Raw genomic sequence first — 25,535 nt, forward strand, 5'->3', positions numbered from 1 at the left:
TCAAAGCTTAGACTGCGCTAGTGATAAGGTTTATTATTCAACCAAATATTAAATTATACTATGGGAGAGTCTCCCCTTTATTAATTCAAAGAAATATTTAACATGTTTGAAAATAATTTACACTGAAAATATAAGTTACATTGTAGGTTAAAAAAAATAATTTAGATTGTAAGGAACAGAACCTGACCTTTTGTTTCCTGAACTTTTTCCAGTGTATACATTGATAAATGTCACAAGTTCACTGCACACAAAAACTAGGACTATTTTTTCCAGATGGTATATTCCATTTTATCTTCATTTCAAAGTAATAGTCTATGCCCTTCAACACCCTTTGAGGGCATACCAGGGGCAAAAAAGAAAAGAAAAATAAAAGTATTTTCAGAAAATTTTGGTGCAAAAATGGCAGTCGAACCACAAAAGGTAGTAATTTTCTGCTGGAAAAAGAAAGTTCCACCAAAAAAAAAAAAGTTATACACACAGGATTACAAGGAAAGGAATAATGGGTTGAGCCATATGGAAACTTTACCGAAGGGGGGAGGGAGAAAACTGGAAAGTACTAAGCCAATAAGGTACAGTAGACTGCATCAGAATAGATAAGAGTGTCAGAATAAAACACAGTGGAGATTTAATCTTCAGCAGTCTCAATAGAATTTAGAAAATATGTGTCTTATTGCTAAAGGCCTAAATAAAGTTAGAGGAGAAGAATTCAAGGCAGCAATTGCAGATGGTCAGTGAAGAACCACATTGCCATTTACCTTTTTTAGCTTCTAAGGGAAAGCTTAGAAACAAGGCTGAACCCGACAGTTAGGTTCATATGTTAGGCAAAGAACAAATCCAGTGCCTGCCTGAATAACAATACACAGAAAGCAATCTGCTGATGAAAACTCCTATTATACATGCAAAGTTACGATCGCACCGCAGGAATCTAGTATAAAACAGTGAAATTTAACAGCATTTTTAAGGACATAGGATCAACATTACATTAGAATGGCTGACATCACACCATTACTTCTTAAACTGTGATGATTCTGATTATAAACCAAAGTCAATTTTAAGTATGACTGCAGAGGTTTAATTTAATCTTTCAGATATAAAACCGATGAAAATGTTAAAGGTTACCAACAAAACTAGCAAGTGACCAAAAAAAACAAAAAAGTATTTGTAATATTTTCTGTCTTTCCTTAACATAAATAATTTACTGCCAGATTGGAACCCTCAGAAAGCAAATTTATAGGTAATATTTATCATATTTTTAAAAAAATTAGTAATTAAAAATAATGTTAGGAATTTAAAGCTAGATGTTAAAAAGCCAAGTAGTATTGTTACCAGTTTAAATGGAACACTGGGCTATGTTGCCTGTTTAAGCATATACAGATTTTGTTCACTTATGGTACTATTATATTATCAACAACAAATTGATAGCATGGCGTAGTGAACTGACCTACCAATCTATTCTTAGGCTTAAGCATAAAAGATTTTTCTGGACACATCAACAACTTATTTGGGCTTCTTATGCTATTAGCTTACTAGGTAGCTTGTATTCTAATTCCTTTGATTTTAAATTATAACCTATGTAACAACTAGAAAGAACAACACACTTGTTACATAATGCCAGATCTAGTACAGATTTTAAAGTGCTTCCTTATATTTTCAAACATGTTTCTGCATATACTAATGATTAATACAAATGGTTTTTTTGCAAGTTGCCAACTTTGTTGCATTAATCTGTTTTATATTTTGTTCACTCTCATTGAAGGGATAGGAAAATTGCCGTAAGACTATTAAAACAGATATATAAAGGGAGTTGCTAAAAACCTAATCTCAGTTACCATCATTGGAGGAATGCATGCAGAGATGAACGGACCAAAATTACCATGGTTCAGCTTGTTTAAGCAATGCCACCTAGTGCAAATTGAGCCAAATAATAGCTTTATGGAATTAATTTGAAGTATTAGGGACCCTAAGAACACAGTGCGGTATAGCTGGTCAAACTGAAGAGCTGAAGCTTTGAAGACTCTCCCTACCTCACTAATCTGAGTGATGTGGTCAGCTGGAGGAGGCTTTTCACTCAGTATTAATTGGTAACAGAGACTAGATCAAAATCAGCCCAGTTCCTTTAACCTCCCCAAATACCCTCACATCTTCAAGTTTCACTTAATGTAATTGTAAAAACATGTCTTCTGTTATGCAACTCTTAAAGGAGGCATTAACTTCTTTAGGTGTTGTTTGTACAATGTTTTAAGCTCCTCATTATAACATGCACAGAGGTATTTTAGACTAATGAGGCTCTATTGTTATAACCTGTCACTACATAGTTGCAATTTCTTTATAAGTAGCTGATGTGGTGCAAACTCCCTTAAACGGTAAATACTGGCACAACAATCGGTTTGCATCTATGTGTACTTTAAAATAAATCTTCCCTAGGCTGCAGACTGTATGCCTACTAGCTTCAGACAAAAAGGATTTAAAAAAAAAAGAGAAAGGAAAGTACACACATGTGACCAACACCTCACCCACTTGCAGAAGAGTGTTGCAGCCTCCTTCCTTCTGCGTGGCCCCACTACACAGCCCGTGCAGCAGCAGATAGGCTCTACAGCCACCTCTGAGATGACGGAGTCCAGCTCATCCCGCCTGTGTTTTTCAGCACTAGCCTTCACTGATACCTTCAGCTCAGGTGTTTCACTGTCTCCTCTCAAGCTAAAAGAGAAGCAACCCCAGAGGTCTGGATAGACAGTCTCCTCTCTCCACAAGTGCACCGTCTCAAGAGCTAAACCGTGTTATTGCAACTGTGCTCACAGTAGCTGGAGGGGACAGATACTCAATCTGTCAACTCAGCAAATGCAGCAACTAATGCTCTAGACAGGACAAGCATATACAGCAACTTATCCACGACACATAAGAGTGTTTTGGAATGAAAGAACTTACACAAATCAAGAGAAAAACAAAAGCAAAACCAAACCAAAAATATCCAGGTTGCAAACAGTTTGCTTCTGAAACAGTTTGTTTCTGAACAATATAATTTCTATGCTCCTCTTTGCCTTCAAGGAAGATGTGAGCCTTATGTAATATAAATCGTGTACACAGCTAAATATAAAATAATGGTCAAGAGCCACACCTAAACCTTGTTTCCTCTTTTGCCCTGACAAGGCTTCTTCTAATTGTCGTACCTGTGCAAAAAAAGTTCTGCATTTAACACAGTTGCACAGAGAAAGATAATAGATTAAAACAGACACTTGCATGTGCAGGGACAGAAATTTATCTCTGAAAAGACATGTAAAAGGAAAAAGTTTTGTAAAAAAACATCTATTTTTATTTCACTTTCAGGAAGCACTCTACTGTGCAATCACGTAAGATTAAACTTGTCTCTCCAACTCTTCCTCCTATTGTTTGTGTTAAACACAACAAAAATATATGGTAAGAGGTAGAAAGGGAATGTAACAGCTGTGCCCATATTCTGACCGGGACTACATCAGAGCAGTAAGTGGCCACTTTTCTTCTAAAGAACAGAAAAACAGGTTTGAAGTGCTTAAACTTCCTGGATCTGTTTACTTTCCTCATGGGCTAGTCTAATCACTTCCTTGAGAAAATCAAAGCAACCAAATCCATAATCTGTTCTGACTTTCTTTATTGATTATTGTTGGCAAGTTTCTACCAAGTGATGTTTTTTCCATGCTTCCTACCTACAAGTTAAGTTCACTGTTGCAGCACAGGGTTGTCTGACAGCAATCTGATTAGAAGTCTGATGAAGTTTCTGTTCATGTCGCTGGGGTTTTGTATGTCTCAAATGCCCTTCCCATTTTAACAATTTGCTACACTGACATATTATAACTGGTCTTGTTGGAGTTTTATTCCTATTACCACCTTGTTGTTGTTTCACTGATAGCTGCTGCTATCTCACCAACATTATTACTGTCTCATGCATCTCCCTAGTGCTGCTAAACATTACTGGAATTTCCTACTTTATTCACTAATGCCTCTGGCCAGGCAGCCCTCAAGAGGGGGTGTTACCGCACAGTCAGCAATGGTATTTTACACTGTGCAAACCAGTAGCTCATTTACGAAGTGAAGTGTTTGATAACGCAGAGGTCTAGATAGAAGACTAGTAGCATAAGCTAACCTCAGAGATGACAGTACTATGGGTAAGCAGAAATTTTCAACATTTCCCAATGCTGCTTACTGAATTTATTTTGTCCTTTCATGTCAGCAGCCACTAGCTTCTCGTTCTCAGCAACATTTTACTCCAGGTGTGGCTGCAATCCTCACCATTATGACAGAAAGTTTGAAAACATGGCCTTGACCAACTCATCAGATTCACATGCATAAATAAAAAGATGTTGTGGGGTTGTTATTATTATTATTATTATTATTACTACTATTATTATTATTATTATTATTATATTATCTTCTTACACTACTCAGAAAAGAGAAAGAAAATAAATTCACATTTATAAATGCTTGGATTGATAGTAGTGTAAGCCTCTAGACATCACTTCAAGAATCAGAAATGCAGTCATTTACAAAGCTGAATTTCTTTACCTTCTTAAAGATATCCTGCAAACATCTGTAAGGTACAAAGTGGGCCATTCACTCAAAGAAGTAGCACGCTGCAAAAATCAGGTGCTAGTAGCCTATTTGCTTCATATGCCTGTATTCTCTTGTTTACTACCACAGAGTCCATACTTTCATTCTCACCCAAGCCACTCAGGTCAGGCATTACCAGAAGTCTGTCAATCAACCAGATGTATATTTTTGTTGTTATTAACAAACCCAAATCTCTCATTCACACCAGGCAACAAACTCCGACACATTTTTTCTTTTATTTCTTTATCAGCTTCTCGTGCTTAAGCACTAAAGCTGTACGTAAACCAAATTTATAGACTTTAGAGTTTTCTACTGTTACAAGAAATTTTACAGAACCCTGTCTTTCAAGTCAGAGTTGCCTTTTGTAACCCCACCACATCAGACTCTCTTCTCCACCCCAATGGCTTTCTTCCAAGTTCACTGGGTGTGAGTTTGTTTTTTAAAAAACTCTTTCCTGCCTGGAAGTAGAGGGTCCCAAACAAAGATAAGCCTGAATACTCCAATTGGGTAAGTCTCATCTATGTGGGTGCAGAAGTTGAGCATAGAGGAGTTCCAATGGGAGGAAGGTGAGCATTCTTACACTGGAGTAAGGACAACAGCATCTACTGAGGTGACCACCATGCCAGAAAACAAAAACAACGTAGTTTTAAGTACATGTTCCTACAACAAGATTACTGAAGAGAAAAAAAAAAAAATACTGGCTTCCATGAGCATAGACACCACACCATTCAGTTCATTCCTATATACCTCTAGGTGTCATTCTTTTATGCTGCATTTTCATCTCCCTCTCTCACTGCACTCACCAGTTGAAGAAGTTTTTTGTCTCCTTGCTCCATAAATGTGTTTGTGATTCTACCAGTTATGCTGTCATCCAGCATTTCAGAGCAGCACAGAAGGAACCACAGCCACCCTAGGTATCTGCCTGTAGCATCCCACATACTCAACAAAGTACTGGTCTAAATTTAATCAGAAACAGGCACAACTCAAAACTCACTGCATACAAACTGAGCATATCTCATTGTTGCACAGGGTGCAACAGATGAAACACAAGTTCAAGAGGAAAACCAAGAAATCCAAGATTAGAAAGAGGAACAGAATATAGGAACCAAGATGTAAAAATTATCTAAAAATGTCTAAACTGAATTTATAGTGAACCAGATGTGATCCATATTTCATTCTGGAATTGTCTGTTGAAAAGTGAACTTTTCAAGTGTACAATTCAGAGAAAAAAAAAAGTAGGTTTTGCACAGGCTTGGTCCAGGCAGCAAAAAAGAAAACAATCACTGGAGGCAGTCCTAAGCATGAAAGACAATGTCAGCTCTGGATCAGAGCAGCTGCTTCTTTATATACCACTGAAAACAAAAATTATGCAAACCATAAAGCAAGAACTCAGTGCTTTAGGCTACTGGTTAAACGTTGCCCCTTCCCCCCCAGTTATTCTAGGGATCATAACAGGCTAATTACGCACAGTCTTAGTTCTTAATCTTTACAGGCTGTAAATTCTGAAACTCTGAACAAACTGATCCATTCCCCTGCTCTTTATTATAAAATCTATAAGGTTTTGTGGCTGCACTCCAGCCAAGATGTAAACTCTTATAAGATTGTACATAAAAACATACACCACCATGTCAAATCACTGGCATGACATTCTGCCACAAGTACAGCAGCTGGTTTACTGTTGATTTTATTTATTCTTGGATGGTAATAAAATCAAGTGTTTTGTTCAGAATGTATTTCCAGCTATCTCTTTACATTTTTTGTTTAACAACAATCTCCCTTTATCATCACTTCAACTTGCAGTATCTGTGCAGTTTCTTACCAGTTCCCTATCACAAGGCACAAAGGCTTTCCTAGGATAAATGAAAGCTCTCACTCCAAATACCCAGAATTAATGATTTTTTTTCTTCCTATCCGATAACATGAGATTATTCTAGTAAAGACACAGGGACTTAAAACAGGTGCAACGCAATTATGCAATTGGCATTGCTAATATACTTCCTGGTATCTCTTTCCTCAGAAGAAATACTTCAGGAGCTGAGAAAGCAAAAGTAAACTACCATTTCTTTTCCTGGAGTTACTCACTTTGAAAAAAAAAAAAATCATAGTAGTCATGAGGATAAAACAAGAAAAGAGAATTGAAATTTTTTCAGGACAAATTCTATCCTTTCAGTGATAGCCACTGCAGACTAAGAATAACATTGTATGAGGTTCAAGGACACCAACTACTTTTTTTTCCCCTCTATCAGAAACAATTGCAACAGTGCTAGACTCCACAAGATATAGTCTAGCAGGTAAGCGATAACAGAGTGTCAGTGACAAAGGTCAGAATTAAAGGGCATAGTTTGATAATTGAAAAAAACGGGGATACACTTGGCCAAATATGCATATGGAGTTGAAGAAAAGTAGATTACAGGAAGAGAAATGAGAAATAAAGGGGAAAAGCTGTTTTCATTATATGGGACAGCAAGAGACAGAGTCAAAAAATGTATTCAAGCTTACAAGCCGCTGAGCTACTAATTTCTTTAGAACATGAAGAACAATTCTCTGGGGAGAAGTCTGTGTACAGCAGATAGCCACACCATCAGGAGTATCAACTTCTTCCCACACCTGATCCACCGCATCAGAAAGAGAAAAGATATTGGTGTCCGTTAACTACTGCTAAGAGATCTGAAGCAAGCAGCTAAGAAAAGTAAGTACTGTATCTGCCACACACCACTATAGATGAAATTTCTTTAGGTATCTAATCTTCTCCTGGAAAATTTTATGGATACCAGAAATCAGAAAGACAGTGAGTGATTGACTGCTTTAAAAATTTGCATAGTACTTATAAACTACAAGGTTTGCATAATACTTGCATCAAAATAGGGCTATCCCAAGGTTGATCATACTGCTGAGATCCCCTTCCAATAAAAATGGCATTCAAGTACCTTTTATACAGGCACCATCACGACAGCACTTTTAAGCTCCTAACCACAAACTACCATCTCCTTTTCTAGCCCCAAAACAATCTCCAAAACATCTCAAGATCACAGTTGTGCAGAGACACTAAAAATCAATAGTAAACTCAGTTTGTCTGAGCCTGACAATAAAGAGAGGAAAGCTTCATCTGTTGGGCATATAATGACATCACTACCACCTCTCTACCTCTCCTGTTCCCACCAGAAATGCATCTTGTAGGCCTACTCCCCTTCTTGCCATCAATCCAGGCAGTTAGTGCTGCAACACTCAAAAAAGGTGAGCCTTCTTAATAGCCAGCAGCTATAAGAGTCTAAGGGCGCTATCACAGCCTGCTTTGCTTCACCAGTGTCACTGCAACAAAGTTCATGTGGTGGACTTAGCAGCATGAGGTTTACGGCTGGACTAAATGATCTTAAAGGTCTTTTCCAACCTAAATGACTCTATGATTCTATGTAGTCAGGCCTGAGCTAGTCCCAAACTCACTCAGTAATACCAGCTGTGTAGCCACAACAGCATTTAACTCACCAGCTAAGTATCTGACTTGGTTAGTTTAGCACTAGCATGGGCAAACCTAGAAGCCCTTCTGTACAGGCAAATGTGATGTGGTCATATAATTGCATACTGGAAAGCATAGGCTTACCCTGTGGTAGCGTAAAATAGAATACAGTAGTTCAGAGAGGGCCATAGGGCTCTGTAAGAGAACTGTTTTGTGAACAACAACTAAGACGCATAAACTTGAAGGATGGAAATCATGTCATGGTTGCTCCTTGCTAAAAATGTTCCTGCAAGTACCCATTCAGGGAAAAATTCAATTGGCCTCTCTCTCTACTTGCTCTTTAACAAACAGAAGGAACACAATTGCTGCTAACTTTTAATGAATGGCTTTCATTACGTTTTACAAGTAGATTGTTTTCAAGGATAAATATTCCATAATAATTATTTACAAGCTCACTAAGCCACTTAAGTTTTCTAGTAAGTTTTAAGGATGTTTGTTTCTTTAAAAAGAATGAAGACTTCCTATCGTAAGGGGATAGATGTGAACAACACAACAGAGCCAAGGCTAATTCTCCTTGTGACTAGAGGAGGAAAATAGCTTTTGTTTACTGTATTTGTTGAAGGTTATATCACTTGTTTTATGGAGGAGGAATAAAGTACAGAGACTTTGCAATGCTAGCAAGCCCTGTGTTTGCAGTTTATGATCATGCAGGCTCAAGCAGAATCAGAGTAACAAAAAGGCCTAGATAGCAGGAAACCAAAGATGTATAGCATACCTACGGAAGGAGGCATTCATTCAGAACATTTAACTCAGGGAAAAACAAGAAGTCCAACTCAATTTCCAAGCAGCTTAAACCCTGCTCCTAAATAAAAGTGTATGATTTGTTCTGTTTCACAGGGAATACGTAAGATGATGAAGAGTGTGTATTTCATTCCTTTTCTGCCTTTTTTTCTTTCAAGACTTCTCACATTTATTCGGAATTTTCACTTCCAAGGAAATGGCTGTTTCATCTCTACCTTTGCTTCTTAGCTATTATGCTAATCCTGTATTTTAATAGTTACTGTTTCTCTTGTTTTCTTCTGACATTTATAGATTTCATGACGGTTTGCTTAATAGTGATCACATAATAAATTTTACATTTAAAAAAGCAAAGACCAGGTATTTAGTCACACAAAGAAACCAGAGACAAAAAAAAATCCACACCAAAACATGGAGAAAGACAACATAGTTTGACTAGACGTCTTTGAGCCTACGAGTAAAACCTGGGAATAGTCCAAATGCATTTTTATTCTTTCACAATCTGTTTATAGACGCTGAGAACAGAAAGAGTGTGTCATACATTCTGTATGTTTGTTCAGTCTTATAGACAAACCCTTATTACCATGCAGGCCCTAAATTAACTTTAACAGAATTTCTGGAGGCCTTGGGGTGCTAATTTGGTATTATAAAAGGACTTGCAATCTCAAGAAACATCGCTTATCATTTCCTTGACTAACCTAATCATTATAGGCATCTTCAACAAACAGAAAACTGTGTCAGTTTGTAGTTAATGTTTGCTAAGACCTATGGAAAAACTGGTTTTGTTCAGTTTGGGTTTGGTGCACAGAGAATTAAAAGATTATCTGTATTTAAGCTGAACTGCAATGACTTTATAGCACCTACATGCATGCATGAGCACCAATTTGTCACTGGAGAAGTGCAATATGATAATTTTGAATGTCAAAATGAGTGGATGTAGTCACTTCTGAAAGATACACAATTATGTTACTCAAACTTGGGTAATTAGGTAGATAATTCACAAAGCAGAATTTCTGACAGACCATGTTAGTTTTTGGTACAAACCTGTCAATAAATCATTATTTGAATTAGAGTTGTTGTTTTACATTCCTTCTTGTTCTTAATTCATCAAAACAAGTTATTGCTACTAATAATGACATTCCAAAGACACAGTGCACCTATATTTGATGAGTTTTGTTTCCAAGTAAATCTATGAAGTGCTGCAGATAAAAAGGAAAACCACCTTATGACGTCACATCAATATGTTACTCATTAACTGATTTAAAAAACTAGGCTGAGCTGGAGTCACACAAGGACTGCACTTCCTACAGCAGTGGAAGGCTGTGCGTTTGAAGGATTGCTCTAAAACTGAACTTACCTAACTCTGCAGTTAACTCCAGTAAAATGATAAGAAAAGGGGATTCCTTGGAGGACTCCGTTTTTCATTCTGAAAGGCAGAACAGCTTCCAAAAGTCAAGTAACGACACACCAGTGAGCCCTACAGAGAGTTTTGGATCAGTATTTATAAGGTAAATCCTGATGTGTCTGAGTGTTCTGTATGTACTTGATGCCAGGTGGGGAACAGGGCGGCAACACAGGAGAGCACTGGGACAAATACACCAGTGAAAATACACTGATGAGGAAGCTTAATATGAGAAGGCAATGCATGCAGAGATGGTAATTTCACTCACATTACTGATTGCACTGGGAAGGGAAGCAATACTGTAAAGACAAAATATGTAAGGGAGGACAGGAGAGTGTTATTCTCTCTTTCCATATCTATTAAACTGAAGTAGGGCTTTGAATGTGTACAGCACTGTACACTAATACACTCAAGTCTTAAAATGAGCTCTGCGAGGTCATCCAATACTATCTATGATATTTGACTGAATCTCTGTACAAAACAAATGTAAGTTTTGTTAGAACAGGGAGTTTAACAAAATATTTTCCTGTGTTTTTTGGCCTATATGAAACTTTACAATGCTTATTAAATTATGTTTCAAGAGAAATGCTATCATAATTTTAAGGAGTATTCATGGAAATTGAATGCTTGCCTGAATGAACACTGCTAAAGGGTTTGCCGGTAGAAAAACTGCGAACAATTTTAAGGGGAAGTCTGTTTTCTTACTTTGGAAGGGTGGACTTGGGGATTGCGGACTCACATTGAGGTGGAATTCATTGCAATGAACAGTTCTGCATAAATCATGCACATTTTAGACAGCACAGATAAATGAGGGAAGGCAGTGTCAGAGGGTTAGTGGCACTTACCATTCATCCTTCCCCATCTACTGCAGGAGATGTGCACAAATTCTTTATATGGGGTGACGGCTCATATCACTAAGTGGGTCACAAGTATAAATAAGTCTGCTGGCCTCATTTTTCCTCTTTTGAAATGTTATTAGGGCTTTTTAATATTATATCTGCATAATGTCCTTTCTTCCTACTCAAGTGTCAGAGAGATCATGTCCAACGGTTTGAACAGAGAACAAGGAATCAGAAATTTTAAGTTTTAATTAAAGTGCTCAAAGGCTCCTTCCAACCTGGAACTAATCACTTAGAGCCTGTTTTTTAAAACAACATCCACATGTGGTTTTGTATGCCTCTCTTGATCTTACTTTCCGATTAGGCATGGGATATGAATACATACAGTGGCGTATGGAGGGTTCAACACAAGTAGGTGATGTTTAACCACTTCTAATTTGGGCAATAGAAAGTTTGCCCTCTTTTCTCTGACCAGCCCAGAACACTGGGCAGACAGATTTACCTACTTTTTTATTTACCACTAGATAACCAGTACACAAAAAGCTACCATATATGCTCTGACAGCAACGTGATCAGCCCTTACAAAGAACAGAGTCCTTTGCCTCAGATTACGCAATAATCAACCTGCCTGCCAAGTAGCAAGCGGCAGGGGCAGGCCTTCTCGAACTCCAGTTTGCTCAATTGCTGCTTCAGTAAGAAGGATAATAAGATCATAAAGCCCTGCTGTGAATCTATATCTCTATCAAGAGCAAAGATGGAATAGCAGACTGCATATACTAGACAATCTAATAAGAAGAATGTATGATTGCACACAGTGAGCTAGTAGCTGGGCTGAGCTCTCACCGAACTTGCTTTTCATGTGTTTGTCGCAGTCGTGATACACTTACCCAAGCTGAGCCACATGAAAAATCTGGGAAAATGCTTTCGGTAAAAAGAAATGCAAACTCTGCATTTTTAGGTACTATTTTCAATACAGTCCATTTACGAAGATGTATCCACAAAGAAAATTTACTATATTAATGATTGGGCTTGTTCATCCTAATTATTCATGCCCGAGGACAAAAACTGACTATATGTCTAAGTTTTTATATACCTCTGCTTTCACATCACTGTAATTGGCGCCATGTGGATGAGCACAAATTTGCCAGAATCCAGGGGCTGATTAACATTTCAGACAGGGGAGCTCACAGTTTATCACCATGGCAGCATGTTATTCCTCACACAGAGCGGAACTGATATCAGAAGCAAATTAAGACTCTGGTGCTATAGCTGAGGTGTCAGCCATGCATAATAGATCACAGATTTGTATTGATAAAAGTATTGGCCACATATGTATGCAGCATTTTATCAGCACGAATGTATACAGTTGTTATGACATTAGAACAAAACATTTTTCCAGTACTCCAGATCAAAATATTGGCAAAAACAATAGGGATCATGATGTGGAGCCCATCCCTATAATATTAGGCAATACCCTGCACCAAGATCTCCTAAACTGTAGAAAAATCTCGAGCCTTGTGGTTTTGGCCAATCTTCAGAATGACGCAGAAAAAAATATATTGAACACAAGAGAATGAGATTTTTAAGCAATTTAGATCAGGACTACTGACCACCAGCGCTGTGAATGTCATACTGCTACGTATGTTAACATGAAGCCTCGCAATAATCAAATGCAGTTTGTATATCAAATGCTTCAAAAAAAAAAAGTGCAGATTCAGCATTTGCCAGTAACATTGATATTAGGTAAAAATTATAAATAAAAAAAAAAAAACAGAAAAAATAAAAAAATACATAATGGAGAGGTATGTTTTCTAAATGCAAAGTCATGGAAATGGGAGTCGAAAGGGTCCTTGACTCTAATCCTGGCTTGACAGCTCAATTGGTGCATTGCGATGTGTAAATCAATTAAATACAATACTTGTGTTTTCCATCTGTGATCTGGTATTAATACTTTAGTATCTTTTACACACAGCAGAATAACAGAAAAACTGTAACAACTTGTAACAAACTGTAAAGACTGTTTTGTTGCAGTTCGGTTTTTGTTTGGACACAAGAAAGGATCCATATATTCAGGTTTTCTCTCTGAAGATTTTTGGATGGGAATGTGAACTTTTTTTACAGAAATTTCCTTCTGCATTGAAATTATACCCCTCAGAAACATCCAATGCACTGCTGTAGGGCTGAGGCTTAGTTCAGACTAATCCAAACAGTCATGTTAAAGAGATAAGCACATACCTACCATCTTCTAAAAGATGTGTTGTCTTTATACCTCAGTTAGGAGCACCTGAAACACTGGCAACCACTTTACTACTTAATGGCTTGCACCTGGGATTTGGCATTCCCCCTATGTGGCCTTGCTATGCAAGACATATCTAATTCTTTTTTTTTTCCCCCAGAGTAATATAGCATCTAGCTCTAAATGAGACAAACCAGTAAATCTATCCAGCTCAGTAGAATAGGTTATTATTCACAACCCCATCTGATGTAAAGACTGTGAGAGAACTGATAGCATGATTCATCCTTCACATTATCTTGTGTCCCTCACTTTAACCTTCCTCTCCTCAGAGTAAGAACAATCCTTTCCTAAGCTCCTGGAAAGTCTGGGCACTCCTTTTTCTTGTAGGAGATTCCATTTATTCTCAAAGAAGCTGTGCTAACTTTCACTTTCTTATATACTTAATATACTGTACTGCTGCCCTTCAGAGACTGCCAGATAACTAAAGGTTTCTCTCAACAAAATGATCACTGTATTTAGACATAAATGTTTGCCACTGTATTTAGACATAAATGTTTGCATGCGTGCATTCATATCAGGTTCAGAGAGGTATCCATGTGTATTCCTTTATGATATGCAGGTGCAATAATTACACATACCTGCATGCACGTTATACACTAGACACACACAATCTGTTTGATGTCTTAAACATACTGGTCCACCTAGATTGAAATTTTTGTCCATGTAATCTGTATATAGACATGTCATACTTGGATGTCACCCCGGATTTCCTTTGGACATTTATAAGCAGAGGATGACAAATCAAGCTAAGCTGATCCACCAGGGTAGAACAAGCAGTATTTGTGTTTATCTTTTCCTGCCTAGCTGACCAATATATTAAATGACAGTTATAAATGCAGAAACACGGATTTCACTGCCATGGGATTTGGTACTTTTATTATAAATGACAAGATCTAGGCATCACAGCATTCTAACAATGCCATCCATGAGGCATCCAGGGCAATATATTGCTTGGGAAATATGCCATGACTGCTTTTTTTCCTCATGAACTAAGAGCATACACTGACCTGTGTTTTTCAGCAAAGTGCCAACTGGTTGAGTGCCATCTCATAGGTAGCAGAACTGAACTATCACATGTCACAAGGTTGCTTTTTTCAGAATATAAGGAAGTTACCACGAACAATTTGGAGACATTAATATTCCTTTACTTCACCAGTTCATCTGTGTTTTGCCATTAACCCTCCTTCACATACTGTTCTTTTGATCAGTATGACACACAGTAAGACACATCAGTAAGATGCACAGTGTTCAATGTGTCTTCTGTGGCTGTACACATTAAGTTGTGTGAAGGCCACTGGTATCAAAATGGCAGTAAACATGCAGATGGAGCACATATACAACACGTTACACATTCACTATGAGGGAAGCTGACACTACATTACTAATACCCCAGCAGTTTTGTGTGAGAATTTCTCTCCTTTTTCCTGCTGGGTGCTACAGTACCTAATTGTAGTGTAGCCCACTTCATCCAATTGCTTCAGTATTTAGCCACAATGAAGTGCCTCAGTGTGCCTCACTATTTGTGGTAAGAAATGCTTTAACTAGCTTTCAGCGCAGCTTATTTTGTATGTCCTATGCACTTCCCTGTTGAAAGGGGAGTTCAACAAATAGAATCCAGGCTCCTTTAAACAAAAAACAGGAAGAGACAGGCAGATAAGACTTCTAGCAAACTGCTCAGAAGAAAGAAATCCCATGATATAGGTCTCTATGAAGCAATCTCACACTTTTAAAAACAAATAGATTATTAAACTCTTAATCCAGGCAAGGTATGGGTATCAATTGGCCAAAACTGCTTCTTAAAATTTTTCCTTACAAAATTGCACCACTCACTGTGTTATGGCCTTAGTTATCTTCTACAGACTATTTAGGACCTTGGTTTACTCCATTTATTTTCAGCATACTTCAAATATGCTGAGTAACTTGCAGATGTTTCTGAACATTCCTGCTTGAGGAAGGATTATCCCCAACACCAGATCAGATCAGGTATGGCTTTGTCTAGCTGGGCCTTATAACCTCCAAAGACAGAGTCCACAGCCTCTCTGGGCAACCTCTTCCAATGCTGCAGCCCTCTTTTAGTGCATTTTTGTTTGTCTTTTCTAGTCTGCACCTCCCAAGCTGTAAGCCATTTCAGTCTGGCTTGTAGCTGACGTGCATATATTCTAGAAATCAAAATTTTTCACTGTTTCAAAATCTTTCCAAATGTCTACTATCACAGCTCCTATTTTTATGGTACTATCTAAAATAAGTCTGCTTTCCTATTGCATTTCAACAGAGTAATATAAGGACTTACTTAACGGGTCTTTCATCACGTAATGGCTTCTGAGGCATTTGAGTAGCTTTCACAGAATCCTACAAATGCAGAATACCATATAGAAAACTGCAGACAAGACATATAATGACCTATAATCCAAAGTACCTGTATTCAGGTACTGTTAAGGCTGTATCTCTTTGTAACTTTTCACACCTGCAAAGAAGAATTCTGTATTGAGGAGAAATATATAGAATGCCAGAAATCACTGTACTTAATTCCTTCCCAAGAACTTCCCTCACATTTAGGCATGCCAATACTCACCATATAAGCTGAGAAATACTTTGTGAACAGCCATGATGACTGTACTGAAATAAAACCCCAAGATACGTAAATGCTGTTGATTAAGACAGTCTCTTAACTCTGTTCATTTCCAGCTAGATTGTCTTTTTTATCATTCATCGGCAATATTCTATCCAAGAATCTCTAGGCATTGATAGCAGTCCTACTGCTTTCTATACTGACCTTTCCAGTGTGTCTCATTGGGCTCCTTTATTCTTCCTTTCTTCATGTCATTTAAGACAGGATTGATAATTATCTGATAAATTGAAGAAACAGTCTGAAAAAAAAAAAAAGAGTGAAATTCAAAAAGGATATGTAGAAGGTCAGACTTAGTCAAATCTAACAATCAGCTGCTAATGTACTAGAGGAGAACAACATCTCAGTTGTCCTGTATAAAAGCTTCTCCGGGTCATAGTGGTTCACCAATTAAACCTCAGCCAGCCTCATGCTGCTGTGAAACACGTAAACGGTTCACTATAAAATATATAAAAAATGATTGTGTGTATAGGACAGATAAAGTAATCTTGTAATGTCACCTCTATTCAGCCTTTGTAAGGCTTCTGGTGTCCAGCTTGGGGCACTGCACTTCAGAAAAGATACAAATCTATTAGAGACAGTTCATAGGAAAAAAATAAGTCCAGAAAACACAGTTTATACCTTTTATCTGAGGCTAAAGAGAAGAAGAAAATTGGGGGAAAATGGGAGACAGTTTTTTGCTGTTCTTCATATTGAATAAATTAAGAAGCAATGGCTTTAAATTTCAGCAAGAAGGATTAGATTAGAGATTAAGGAGGACTTCCTCTGGACACTGGAATTGATTGCCTCGATACATTGCTGACTTTTAAGAACAACTTAGACCAGTGATGAGTGGTGTTCCTCAGGTGTTGGTACTGGGACTGGTGCTGTCCAACATCTTTGTCGGTGACATGGACAGTGCAATTGAGTGCACCCTCAGCAAGTTTGCCAACAACACCAAGCTGTGTGGGACAGTCGACATGCTGGAGGGAAGGGATGCCATCCAGACGGACCTTGAAAGGCTTGAGAGGTGGGCCTGTGCAAACCTCATGAAGTTCAACAAGGCTGTCGTGCTTGAGGCCGAATTGGCCACTGGGGCACCCCAGATGGGACAGACAGCTGTGGGTTGGGGCAACCCCAAGTACAAATACAGGCTGGGTGGAGAATGGATTCAGAGCAGCCCTAAGAAGGACTTGGGGGTGTTGGTGGATGAAAAGTTCAACATGAGCCAGCAATGTATGCTTTCAGTCCAGAAAGCAAATGGCATCCTGGGCTGCATCAAAAGCAGCATGGCCAGCAGGTCAACAGAGGTGGTTCTGCCCCTCTACTCCACTCTCATGAGATCTCACCTGGAGTCTTGCATCCAGTACTCAGCACAAGAAGGAAATGGACCTGTTGGTGTGGGTCCAGAGGAGGGCAACAAAGATGATCCGAGGGCTGGAGCACCTCTCCTATGAGGACAGGTCAAGAGAGTTGGGGTTGTTCAGTCTGGTGAAGAGAAGGCTTTGTGGAGATCTTATAGCAGCCTTTCAATACTTAAAGGGGGGCTATAAGAAAGCTGGAGAGGGACTTTTTACAAGGGCATGTAGTTATAGGACAAGGGGGAATGGCTTCAAATGGGAAGAGGGTGGATTTAGATTAGATATGAGGAAGAATTTTTTCACTGTGAGGGTGGTGAGTCACTGGAACAGGTTCCCCAGAGAAGTTCTGGAAGCCCCATCCCTGGAGGTGTTCAAGGCCAGGCTGGATGGGGTCTAGTGGAAGGCGTCCCTGCCCATGGCACGGGAGTTGGAACTAGGTGATCTTTAAGGTCCCTTCCAACCTAAACTGTTCTATGATTCTGTAAGTGTCTTGTCAGGAATGACACAGGAATAGCAGGCCTTGCCTTGGGATAGGGAATGAACTTCATGACTTGGTGAGACTCTCACCATTCTGCTTTTCCATGATTTCATATGTATCTTAAATCTTTTTTTACAATGAAAGTTTTTCCTGTTATTTCATCTTTAGCTTTAAATCTTTTGCTGTGTTATACATAATGCTGAAGGTCCTGAATATAGAAAACCCTCAACCCTCTCTGAGGCTTAATGTAGTCTCTTCAGAGCAGGAACATGTCAACTTTTGCCTACATGGCATCACCAGTATGGGAGGCATTAAACAGCAGTCAGTAATTTTATGGTACAGTAATTTTGCTTTCTCTCCCCAATCTGCACTTCAGCAATTAGAGAAAAACCCAGTCCAGATTTTCACACAACAATGGGTCTCTGTTGGTGACAGTTTGGTCTTCATATAACTTGCTTTACTTCGTCTGTACACATGAGCAATTATAACTGTATAATTATTAAAGGCCCTTTGTGCTTTTTTTTTTTTGCATACGTAAGACTTGCCATAGCATATCAAAATAAAAGTATAAGGTTTTCAAGTATATTCCACCTACATGAGCAGCTGCTTATTTGATTGTTTAATATGAGGCACTCCTCACTACATATTACTGAAAATCCTGACATTCAGGACTTTGATTACTCTGGAGAATGTCCTCTTGCTCTGCAGTTCCTCCACCATACACACTTTGACAAAGCTTGGCTAGAGTTTTGTTTTCAAATCCTCCAAAAAACACAAGCTATAGTCATTGCTTATTACTTCAACTGTCATTGACAGATAATAACAAAATGCACTAAGGAGGCATATGTTGAAAATTTGCCAGAACCAAGTCTCTGACAAGGGTTAAGATATGATATGGAACAAAGTATTTAGTAAGGATTCATTTTTAGTGTCTAGGCTGCAGGCATCAATTTATTTGAATGTTAGTTTATTCTACAGTAAATACTTGGACTAATTAAAACAGAGAGCTTTGCATAACTTGAGAATGAAGCCAGACAAAAGTAAAACAGAGACTGTGCTCCAGGGACCAAGCAGCTCCTTTACAGTTCTTGCACCACTGTGGTACAGGCAGGAACCTCTGGCAATGAGTGAACAGTCAGTGGTAACATTTGTCTCCTGTAGCTAAACCTGCCAGAGATTGAAAATCTAAGGACTCAAAACGCAGCTGATTTTATTTGCTCAAATATCTAAAAGTCAGATTCTCACCAACTGTAAACCAGCATTGTTCTGATGGAGTGGGTAGAGCTAGACAAGTTATTTAACCACCAGTCTGCCTTAAGCCTCAAAATTAGGACTAAAATTGCAATTGATACCTTTCTCGTGCAATGAAAGGCCTCCAAAAATGAGATGAAGGGTAGGTAGTCACTTTCCCTACTGATTCCAGACATACTGTGCATGCCTTAGTAGTGCACACTGACAGGGGAACAATTCCCAGGGAACCTAAAATCTCACACTGGCTGCTTCACCCCAGCAAAGGGTCCTGGGTTCAGACCAACAGAGGATGCCAACCCTGCCTTCCCTGCCTCTTTCAACTCCGCTCACAGCCCAGACAGCTGAAATGGAGCCTGTTCTGTTAGCTCTTGGATAAATGAGATGCCGCTATATAGCCACAAATTGCGTCTGGCATTAGAGGGTGGGAGAGGCTCCTCAATGCAGTGCCAAACCTGCTCAGGTGCTCCACAGGGGATCATAAGGCAGCAATCAAAGTTTCACAGGTACAGGACCTAACAGGTCTGAATAATCTTTCTTATAAATTACATCTCATTTATTTTCCACAATGCCTTGTTTTTCAAGTTAAATAATACATAAACATTAGTTAATGGTGTCTCACAGAAACACAGCCATTTTAAATGTCTTCCTTTCTATGTAGCTTGGCACACAGTCTTTAAATTTGCTTGGACTGGAGCTAATTAAACCCACCTGGTCTAGCTAAGACCATACAGCAATCTCACATTTTCAGCAGGCTGTGTGCCCAAGCAGCTACGGCAGTCCTGAACCTTTTCACCATTCACATCTCTTTCCTTTTACTGATTTTCTGAATATATTGCAACAATACCTAATACTTAGTTCTTGCACCTTTAAAATACTGTGTAAGTATCAAGCAATCCTAACAATGCCACGGGAAGGTTTACTGACTTGCTTCATACATCTTTTAATCTGAAATGCACCTTGGTATCTATCTCCTACCCCGATGTCCACTAACAGAGACCGTTCTCCTGTACATATTCTCCCCTTACTGCCTGTCAACAGTCCGGCAGTCAGGAAGAAAACTTAACATATTCTATTTTTAATTCTATTTGTATATTCTAACACATTACACCATGAAAAGAGACCTTTTTACTTTTGAACTCTCATCCCAAGGCTGGCCTTCCTTCAATTGTACCGTTATAGCCACAGGCCCCACTTTTGCTTTGTGAAAGTATTAGTTGACCAAACTGAACACCGACTTGGCTATTAACCAGGTTAATGAACACGTTTTTTCATACACACGTTGACAGTTTGCGTCTGCTGTGTGAGGTGACTCGTGCCAAAAGGCTGCCATTGCACCTTCCTGCGAGCAGGACATGTCCCACCAGCGACAGCCGGGGGAAGGCTACAGCTCGCTCTGCTTTTTGCGCCACGTTCGCTCATTTCCTGGGCAGAGCAACCAGCCTGGCGTGCTGCTGAAGCGAAAGGAACCAAAAAAAAACAACCAAAACCCACCTGAGGCAGCCACAGAGGGAAACTTGAGCTTATCGCCACAGAAGTTTGTGTTAGTACCACAAGTCTGGAGGCCAGCAACCCGTTTTCGGGCTACCGCCTGCTTCAAAGAGACACCGTGGAAACGCGCTGACAGAAACCTGTGGAAAAACGTGGGGTTTTTTTGGCGAGTTACTGCTGGCCTGCACACCCTCTCCCAGGCTGGGCCAGGCAGCCGTGTGGGCCGCGCCGGACCCTGCCTGGCCCCGTCTGCCTTCACCTCAGGGCCCCCGGCCCCACGGTCACCGCCACCTTCCCTCCACAGGCCATGGGGAGGGGTAGGAGGGGGTGTGTGTGAAACCGCATCTCCCGTCCCCCTCCCTATAAAACATTAAGGACACCTTTTGTTCAGGCCGGCGGGAGGTAGCGGCTCGCGCCGCACCGTCCTGACTGAATAATTTAAGGCGCGTAATGGATCGGCCGCGCGGGGAGCGCCGGTTCCCGCCGCGTCAGTCACTTCGCGGCCGCAACCGGTGCCCACTTCCCCGGGGCGGCAGCTAAGCTCCAGACAGACGGGCGGAACCGGTTTTTCGCAGCTTCCCGCCGCGGGCCCCCGCTCCAGCTCCGACCGGCCCAGAGCTGCGGCGGCGGCGGCGGCGGCGGCGGCGGGGCCCGCCCCGGGGCGGGGCGGCCGAGGAGGGGGCGGAGTGGGGCGGTGCAGCGCGGCGCGGCCCGGGCCGCCGGTTGAGTGCCGTGGGACGGCGGTGGTGGGTTGTGTGGAGCTGTGCGGGGACCGATGGTGCTCATGACCGAGCAGCGGTGCGATGCGGAGGAGCCGAAGGCTGTGCGGGCCGCCGGCAGGCGGGAAAACAGGGGCACCCTGCGGCTGTGAGTATTGCCCGGAGCGGGGAGGGCGGCCGCCCGCGGGGACCCCCCGAAGCCCTACGCGGGCGCGGCTTCTTCCCGGGCTGCCCCGCCGGGGAGAAGCGGCCGCGGAGAGTCGGTCGGCGGAGCGGCGGCGGGCGGGCCGGCGGGCCCTGTGAGGCGGCGGGGGCGGCGGGCGCTGGGATCGGCGGGGCGGTGGGGGCTTCCCTTCTCTGGGCGTTGGTTTTGGTTTGAAGTTCACGGAGAAGGGTCGCCAAGGGGCCCCCGCGCCCGGGGTTAAATTAAGCGCGAACGTCGCCGCTCAGCCGAGGCCTGCGCCCTTCGGGGGCGGCCCCGCACGCAGCCTTAAACTCCGAAGTCGTACTTTTTTAGGAAGAAGGCGTATAAATGTTGCTTCTCGTAATTTCATGCAACAGCATGGAAATCCTTCTCTGCCGTGGTCCAGAAATCCAGCAGCTGTGCTTTATCACTCACAGTAACGCGCATGAGCTCCAGTGGGAAGCTGTGATCCTCTCCCCTGGGTGCCAAGGGAACCCAGAACTTCGTTGGAAGTTGCCAAACTTTGATGCAGGCAAAATGCATTGAAGTGGGAGTGTGGTCTGACTTGTGTCCCAGACTGAGATGGGATGGGCCGATCTGGCGAGGCGGTGGGCGTACGCCTGCCTTGGCATGGTTCCCCACCACGCTCCTCGCCCAGCGTGGCCATACGCATGCCCAGCCTCCTTCTGCTTTATAACCTGAGCGGTACTGTAAAAATTGAGCAGATTAAGAGATCAAAAAGACTTAATGTATTTTCTTTGAGAGGAAGAGGAGGCCTTGCTGGCTGGTAAAGCCTGCTTAGGATAACTGGTGGATGGTGGGGAAGTCAGAGGGCTTCCTGTTCCATGGGTGCCAGGACTCCTTGCACTCCCCTGAGGCTACATCTCCTGATGCCACTGACTTTCCCAGCCTCTGATGGTGGCTGGGGACATCAGGGGTTAAAGGCAGCATGTCTTGCATTGGTCTTTGGCTTCCTGTGGAGGTCTCAAGTTGTTCAGGTGCTTGTATGCCATGGTAATGACCATCGCGTGAAAATCTTGCTGGAATCAACCAGCTGTCACCGTTTCATACCAGGCTCCCAATTCACGTGGGACTTGGTAGTCCCAAGGATGCTGTTTGAGAAGTAAAGCACCTGTGAAAGAAGAAACTAAAAAATCTGGGGCTTTCTCCTCAGAAGAAAAAAAAAAAACGTTACTTTCTCCTAATCTGGGATGATTCCCTCCCAAAGAACTTTCTTCACAAAGATTTAATCTTAAACAGCCTTCAGGAGAAAGAAGAACAAGTTACCAGCAACTAGCTCTTTCTCTGGAAAGAAACTTGGAGGAGGTCTGTGCTTTCCCCCTCCCTCCCCCCCAAATTGCTGTATCCCTGGTGTCTAAGCAGGTGTTTTCTCAAAGTATGTATCACAGTGACGTATGTTACCACAAATAACTTGCTTGTTAGAGAGCACTGGGAATCAAAGTATCTTCTAAGTGTCCTTTATCCTGTGTGGTGTAGTCGCATCAGTGACTTCACATTACAAATAAGACATAATTCCCTGACCTTCCCTAGAGCCTTCTGACTTCAACCCTTGGGTCCTGATCATCCACACAGAATTATGCCAATGAACTTAATGAAGTTCTTCAGGTATGCAAGATATGTATCTGATTTTTCTCTTGAAAACGGGACGAGGAGTCCAATATGGTGTATAGAAAGCTTTATGTCAGAGGCATTGCACACGCGCCAACTGACCCTCTGTTTTGTCCCCAGGTGTTTAATCTTTTAGTGCTGAATCAGCTACAGTTGTAGAAGTGAGGTCAGCCTTAAACTGTGTGAGTCTCACTCTCTATGACTCTCCTTTTTTTTAGCTGTCAATTTTTGCTGTTCAGAGGAAAGCTAGACGGTCTGTTATGCTGCAAGCTACAGTGCACAGCAATACTAGTCTGGGCAGCAGGAGGGTAAAAAGACTGGAGTAGGCAAAAAAATTGAAATGCTTTGTCTTTACTGGAAAATTGTTCAGGCATGTGCTATCCAGAAACAAAGTAGGAATTTATTTGCTGGTCCCGTTTAACTGATAGCTGGATCCTTCTGAGAAACCATCATGCTCATTTAACTGTGAGTTAACCTCAGAAACCAAGTAACTTTGGTTTGGCTAACGTGCAGCTACTGGAGGGATTGTTCAATTGAAGAACAAGAACAGAATCTTCGTTTGATTCAGTTAGAAGTGAATTTGCAAAAGCTGGATCGCTGAAGATTTGGTTTTAGAAAATTTCATAAATAAGTGTGTGTGGTTGTGGTGGAGTTTCATTCCCTTCATGTACTTCTGGGCAACAATATGCAATGAACAGATATCATGCTGACCTCTATTTGAAAAAAAAACCTGGCAGAATTATAGAGGCTCAAGGAATCTTTTAGTGTTTTGCAAAGCTCAGGGGAGAGACATTTGTGTGTACCGTAATCTGTACTTCCTGGAGGTATGCTTAAACTGTTGCTTAGTTTAGAAATGGACTTTATAGCTCAATATGTTTCTGCTGCTACCATAAAGGTGTCCCTGGTGGATAGGTGCTTCTGAAAGATTGTAGCTGTAGAATTATTTTTTTGTTTTGTTTTAATTTTTTTTTAATTATTTCAAGATTAGATCTGAAAAGATTATGTTTATCTGCCAGTGATTCTGGAAACTTTACACAGAAAGAGTTAAGTACGTTCATACTGATTTAGAAAATGGGCATCTCTGGCATGTTTATCAATAGCTACATCTTTGGAAAGTTTGCAATACATCCCGGGGGGTTGTACAACCCCAGAGAGAACACTCTGTGGAAGATGGGCGCTGTTATTATGCAGACCCAAAATTTAGAGGATATTTATTTTCCTGACTCGAAAGTGGTGCGCGTTATGTTTGTGGTGGCACTGGGCCTGCTTCAGAAACTGTCAGCCCCACTGCAGGGACAACTGGTGGAACAGATGTTGTATCATGGAGAACAGAGTGTGGTAGGTTAATGGGAAATGGCAGAGGTGTAATAACGAGCAGTTCATAGTCTATGTTGGCATCCTTCTGCACCCAGTTGCTTCTGTTGAAGTCAATATAGCATCTTGTGGTTTCTACAGATAGTATTTGGCCTAGTACCATTAAATCTGTGCTGAGTTACTGTATGGTAAGATGCTGCTAACATTAAGTGGCACATTCTGTCCCCTTACAGTTACAGCATAAGGTAATGTCCAGTTACTGAGTGTAACTTAAAGAAATGAGGAGGCTGGGATTTAAAACTCTGAAAGATATGGAAAAGTTTTAGGTTGTTTTGGTTTTTTGTTTTTTGTGCAAAACCACATTGCAGTTACTGGGGAAAATGTGCCTGAAAGCAGTGGAAAATACTTACAGGAAAATTACGTACTTCTGGGGAAACAGAGAATGTGATTTTCATGGTTTGTTTGTCTGATGTGTTACGCTGCCATAACAGATGTTTCCTAATAACTGTTTACCAGTTGATAAGTTAAAAGACAATTAATTGACCTGTACCTAATCACAACTCACTAACTTTTTTTCATAAACTCTCTTACTTGAGAGAAATATAAAATGCAGAGAAGAGAGGGGCTGTTATTTATTACTGATTCAAAGTTTTATTTCAGCTTTGATCCAGGTTAACTCATTTCCAGCAGCCAAACTTCTGTTTATTTGTGAGGGGGAAAAAGGTGTGGGTGTGTGCCTACGTTACTCATGTTCTGTACTTTCAGTGGATTAAGATATTAATATGTATTAAGTATCATATTTTTTAATTCTTCCCTGCTAGCTCTTCCCCTGTTTTTATAGCGAAAGTTGTAATATGTGATCTGAAAAGAAGGATAAGCTTGCAAAGTGGAACATTTAAATTCAAGTTGTGACAGAAAAGAGGTTTCCAATCTGGATGACCTCCATTTGCTCATGATTATGTTTTTTAATTGCTCTTGTTTTTCCCTTTTTTCCTGTCCTTCTTACTTTTTTCAATGTATATACATGCTTAAGTTTCAAAAGCAGCTTTTAAAAAATAATTGTCATATGTAAATGCACAATATGAATCTGAGCAGGCCTCCTCTTCGTACCAAAGTGCCTCATTGGCTAATCTGAA

At 40.7% G+C, this 25,535-nt stretch overlaps 1 protein-coding gene across 1 annotated transcript in view; it reads left to right on the top strand.

Moving 5' to 3' along the window:
* Positions 1-21,302: 21,302 nt before the first annotated feature.
* GRAMD2B (GRAM domain containing 2B) overlaps positions 21,303-25,535 on the top strand; it is a 33,711-nt gene continuing 29,478 nt past the window's right edge. Inside the window, exon 1 of the mRNA XM_082497781.1 lies at positions 21,303-21,420. Coding sequence (XP_082353907.1) covers positions 21,329-21,420 — 92 coding nt within the window. The 5' untranslated portion in view covers positions 21,303-21,328. The remainder of the gene's footprint in view (positions 21,421-25,535) is intronic.

This window comes from Vanellus vanellus (genome assembly GCF_965231255.1).
Source record: "Vanellus vanellus genome assembly, chromosome: Z".
Classification (NCBI taxonomy): domain Eukaryota; kingdom Metazoa; phylum Chordata; class Aves; order Charadriiformes; family Charadriidae; genus Vanellus; species Vanellus vanellus.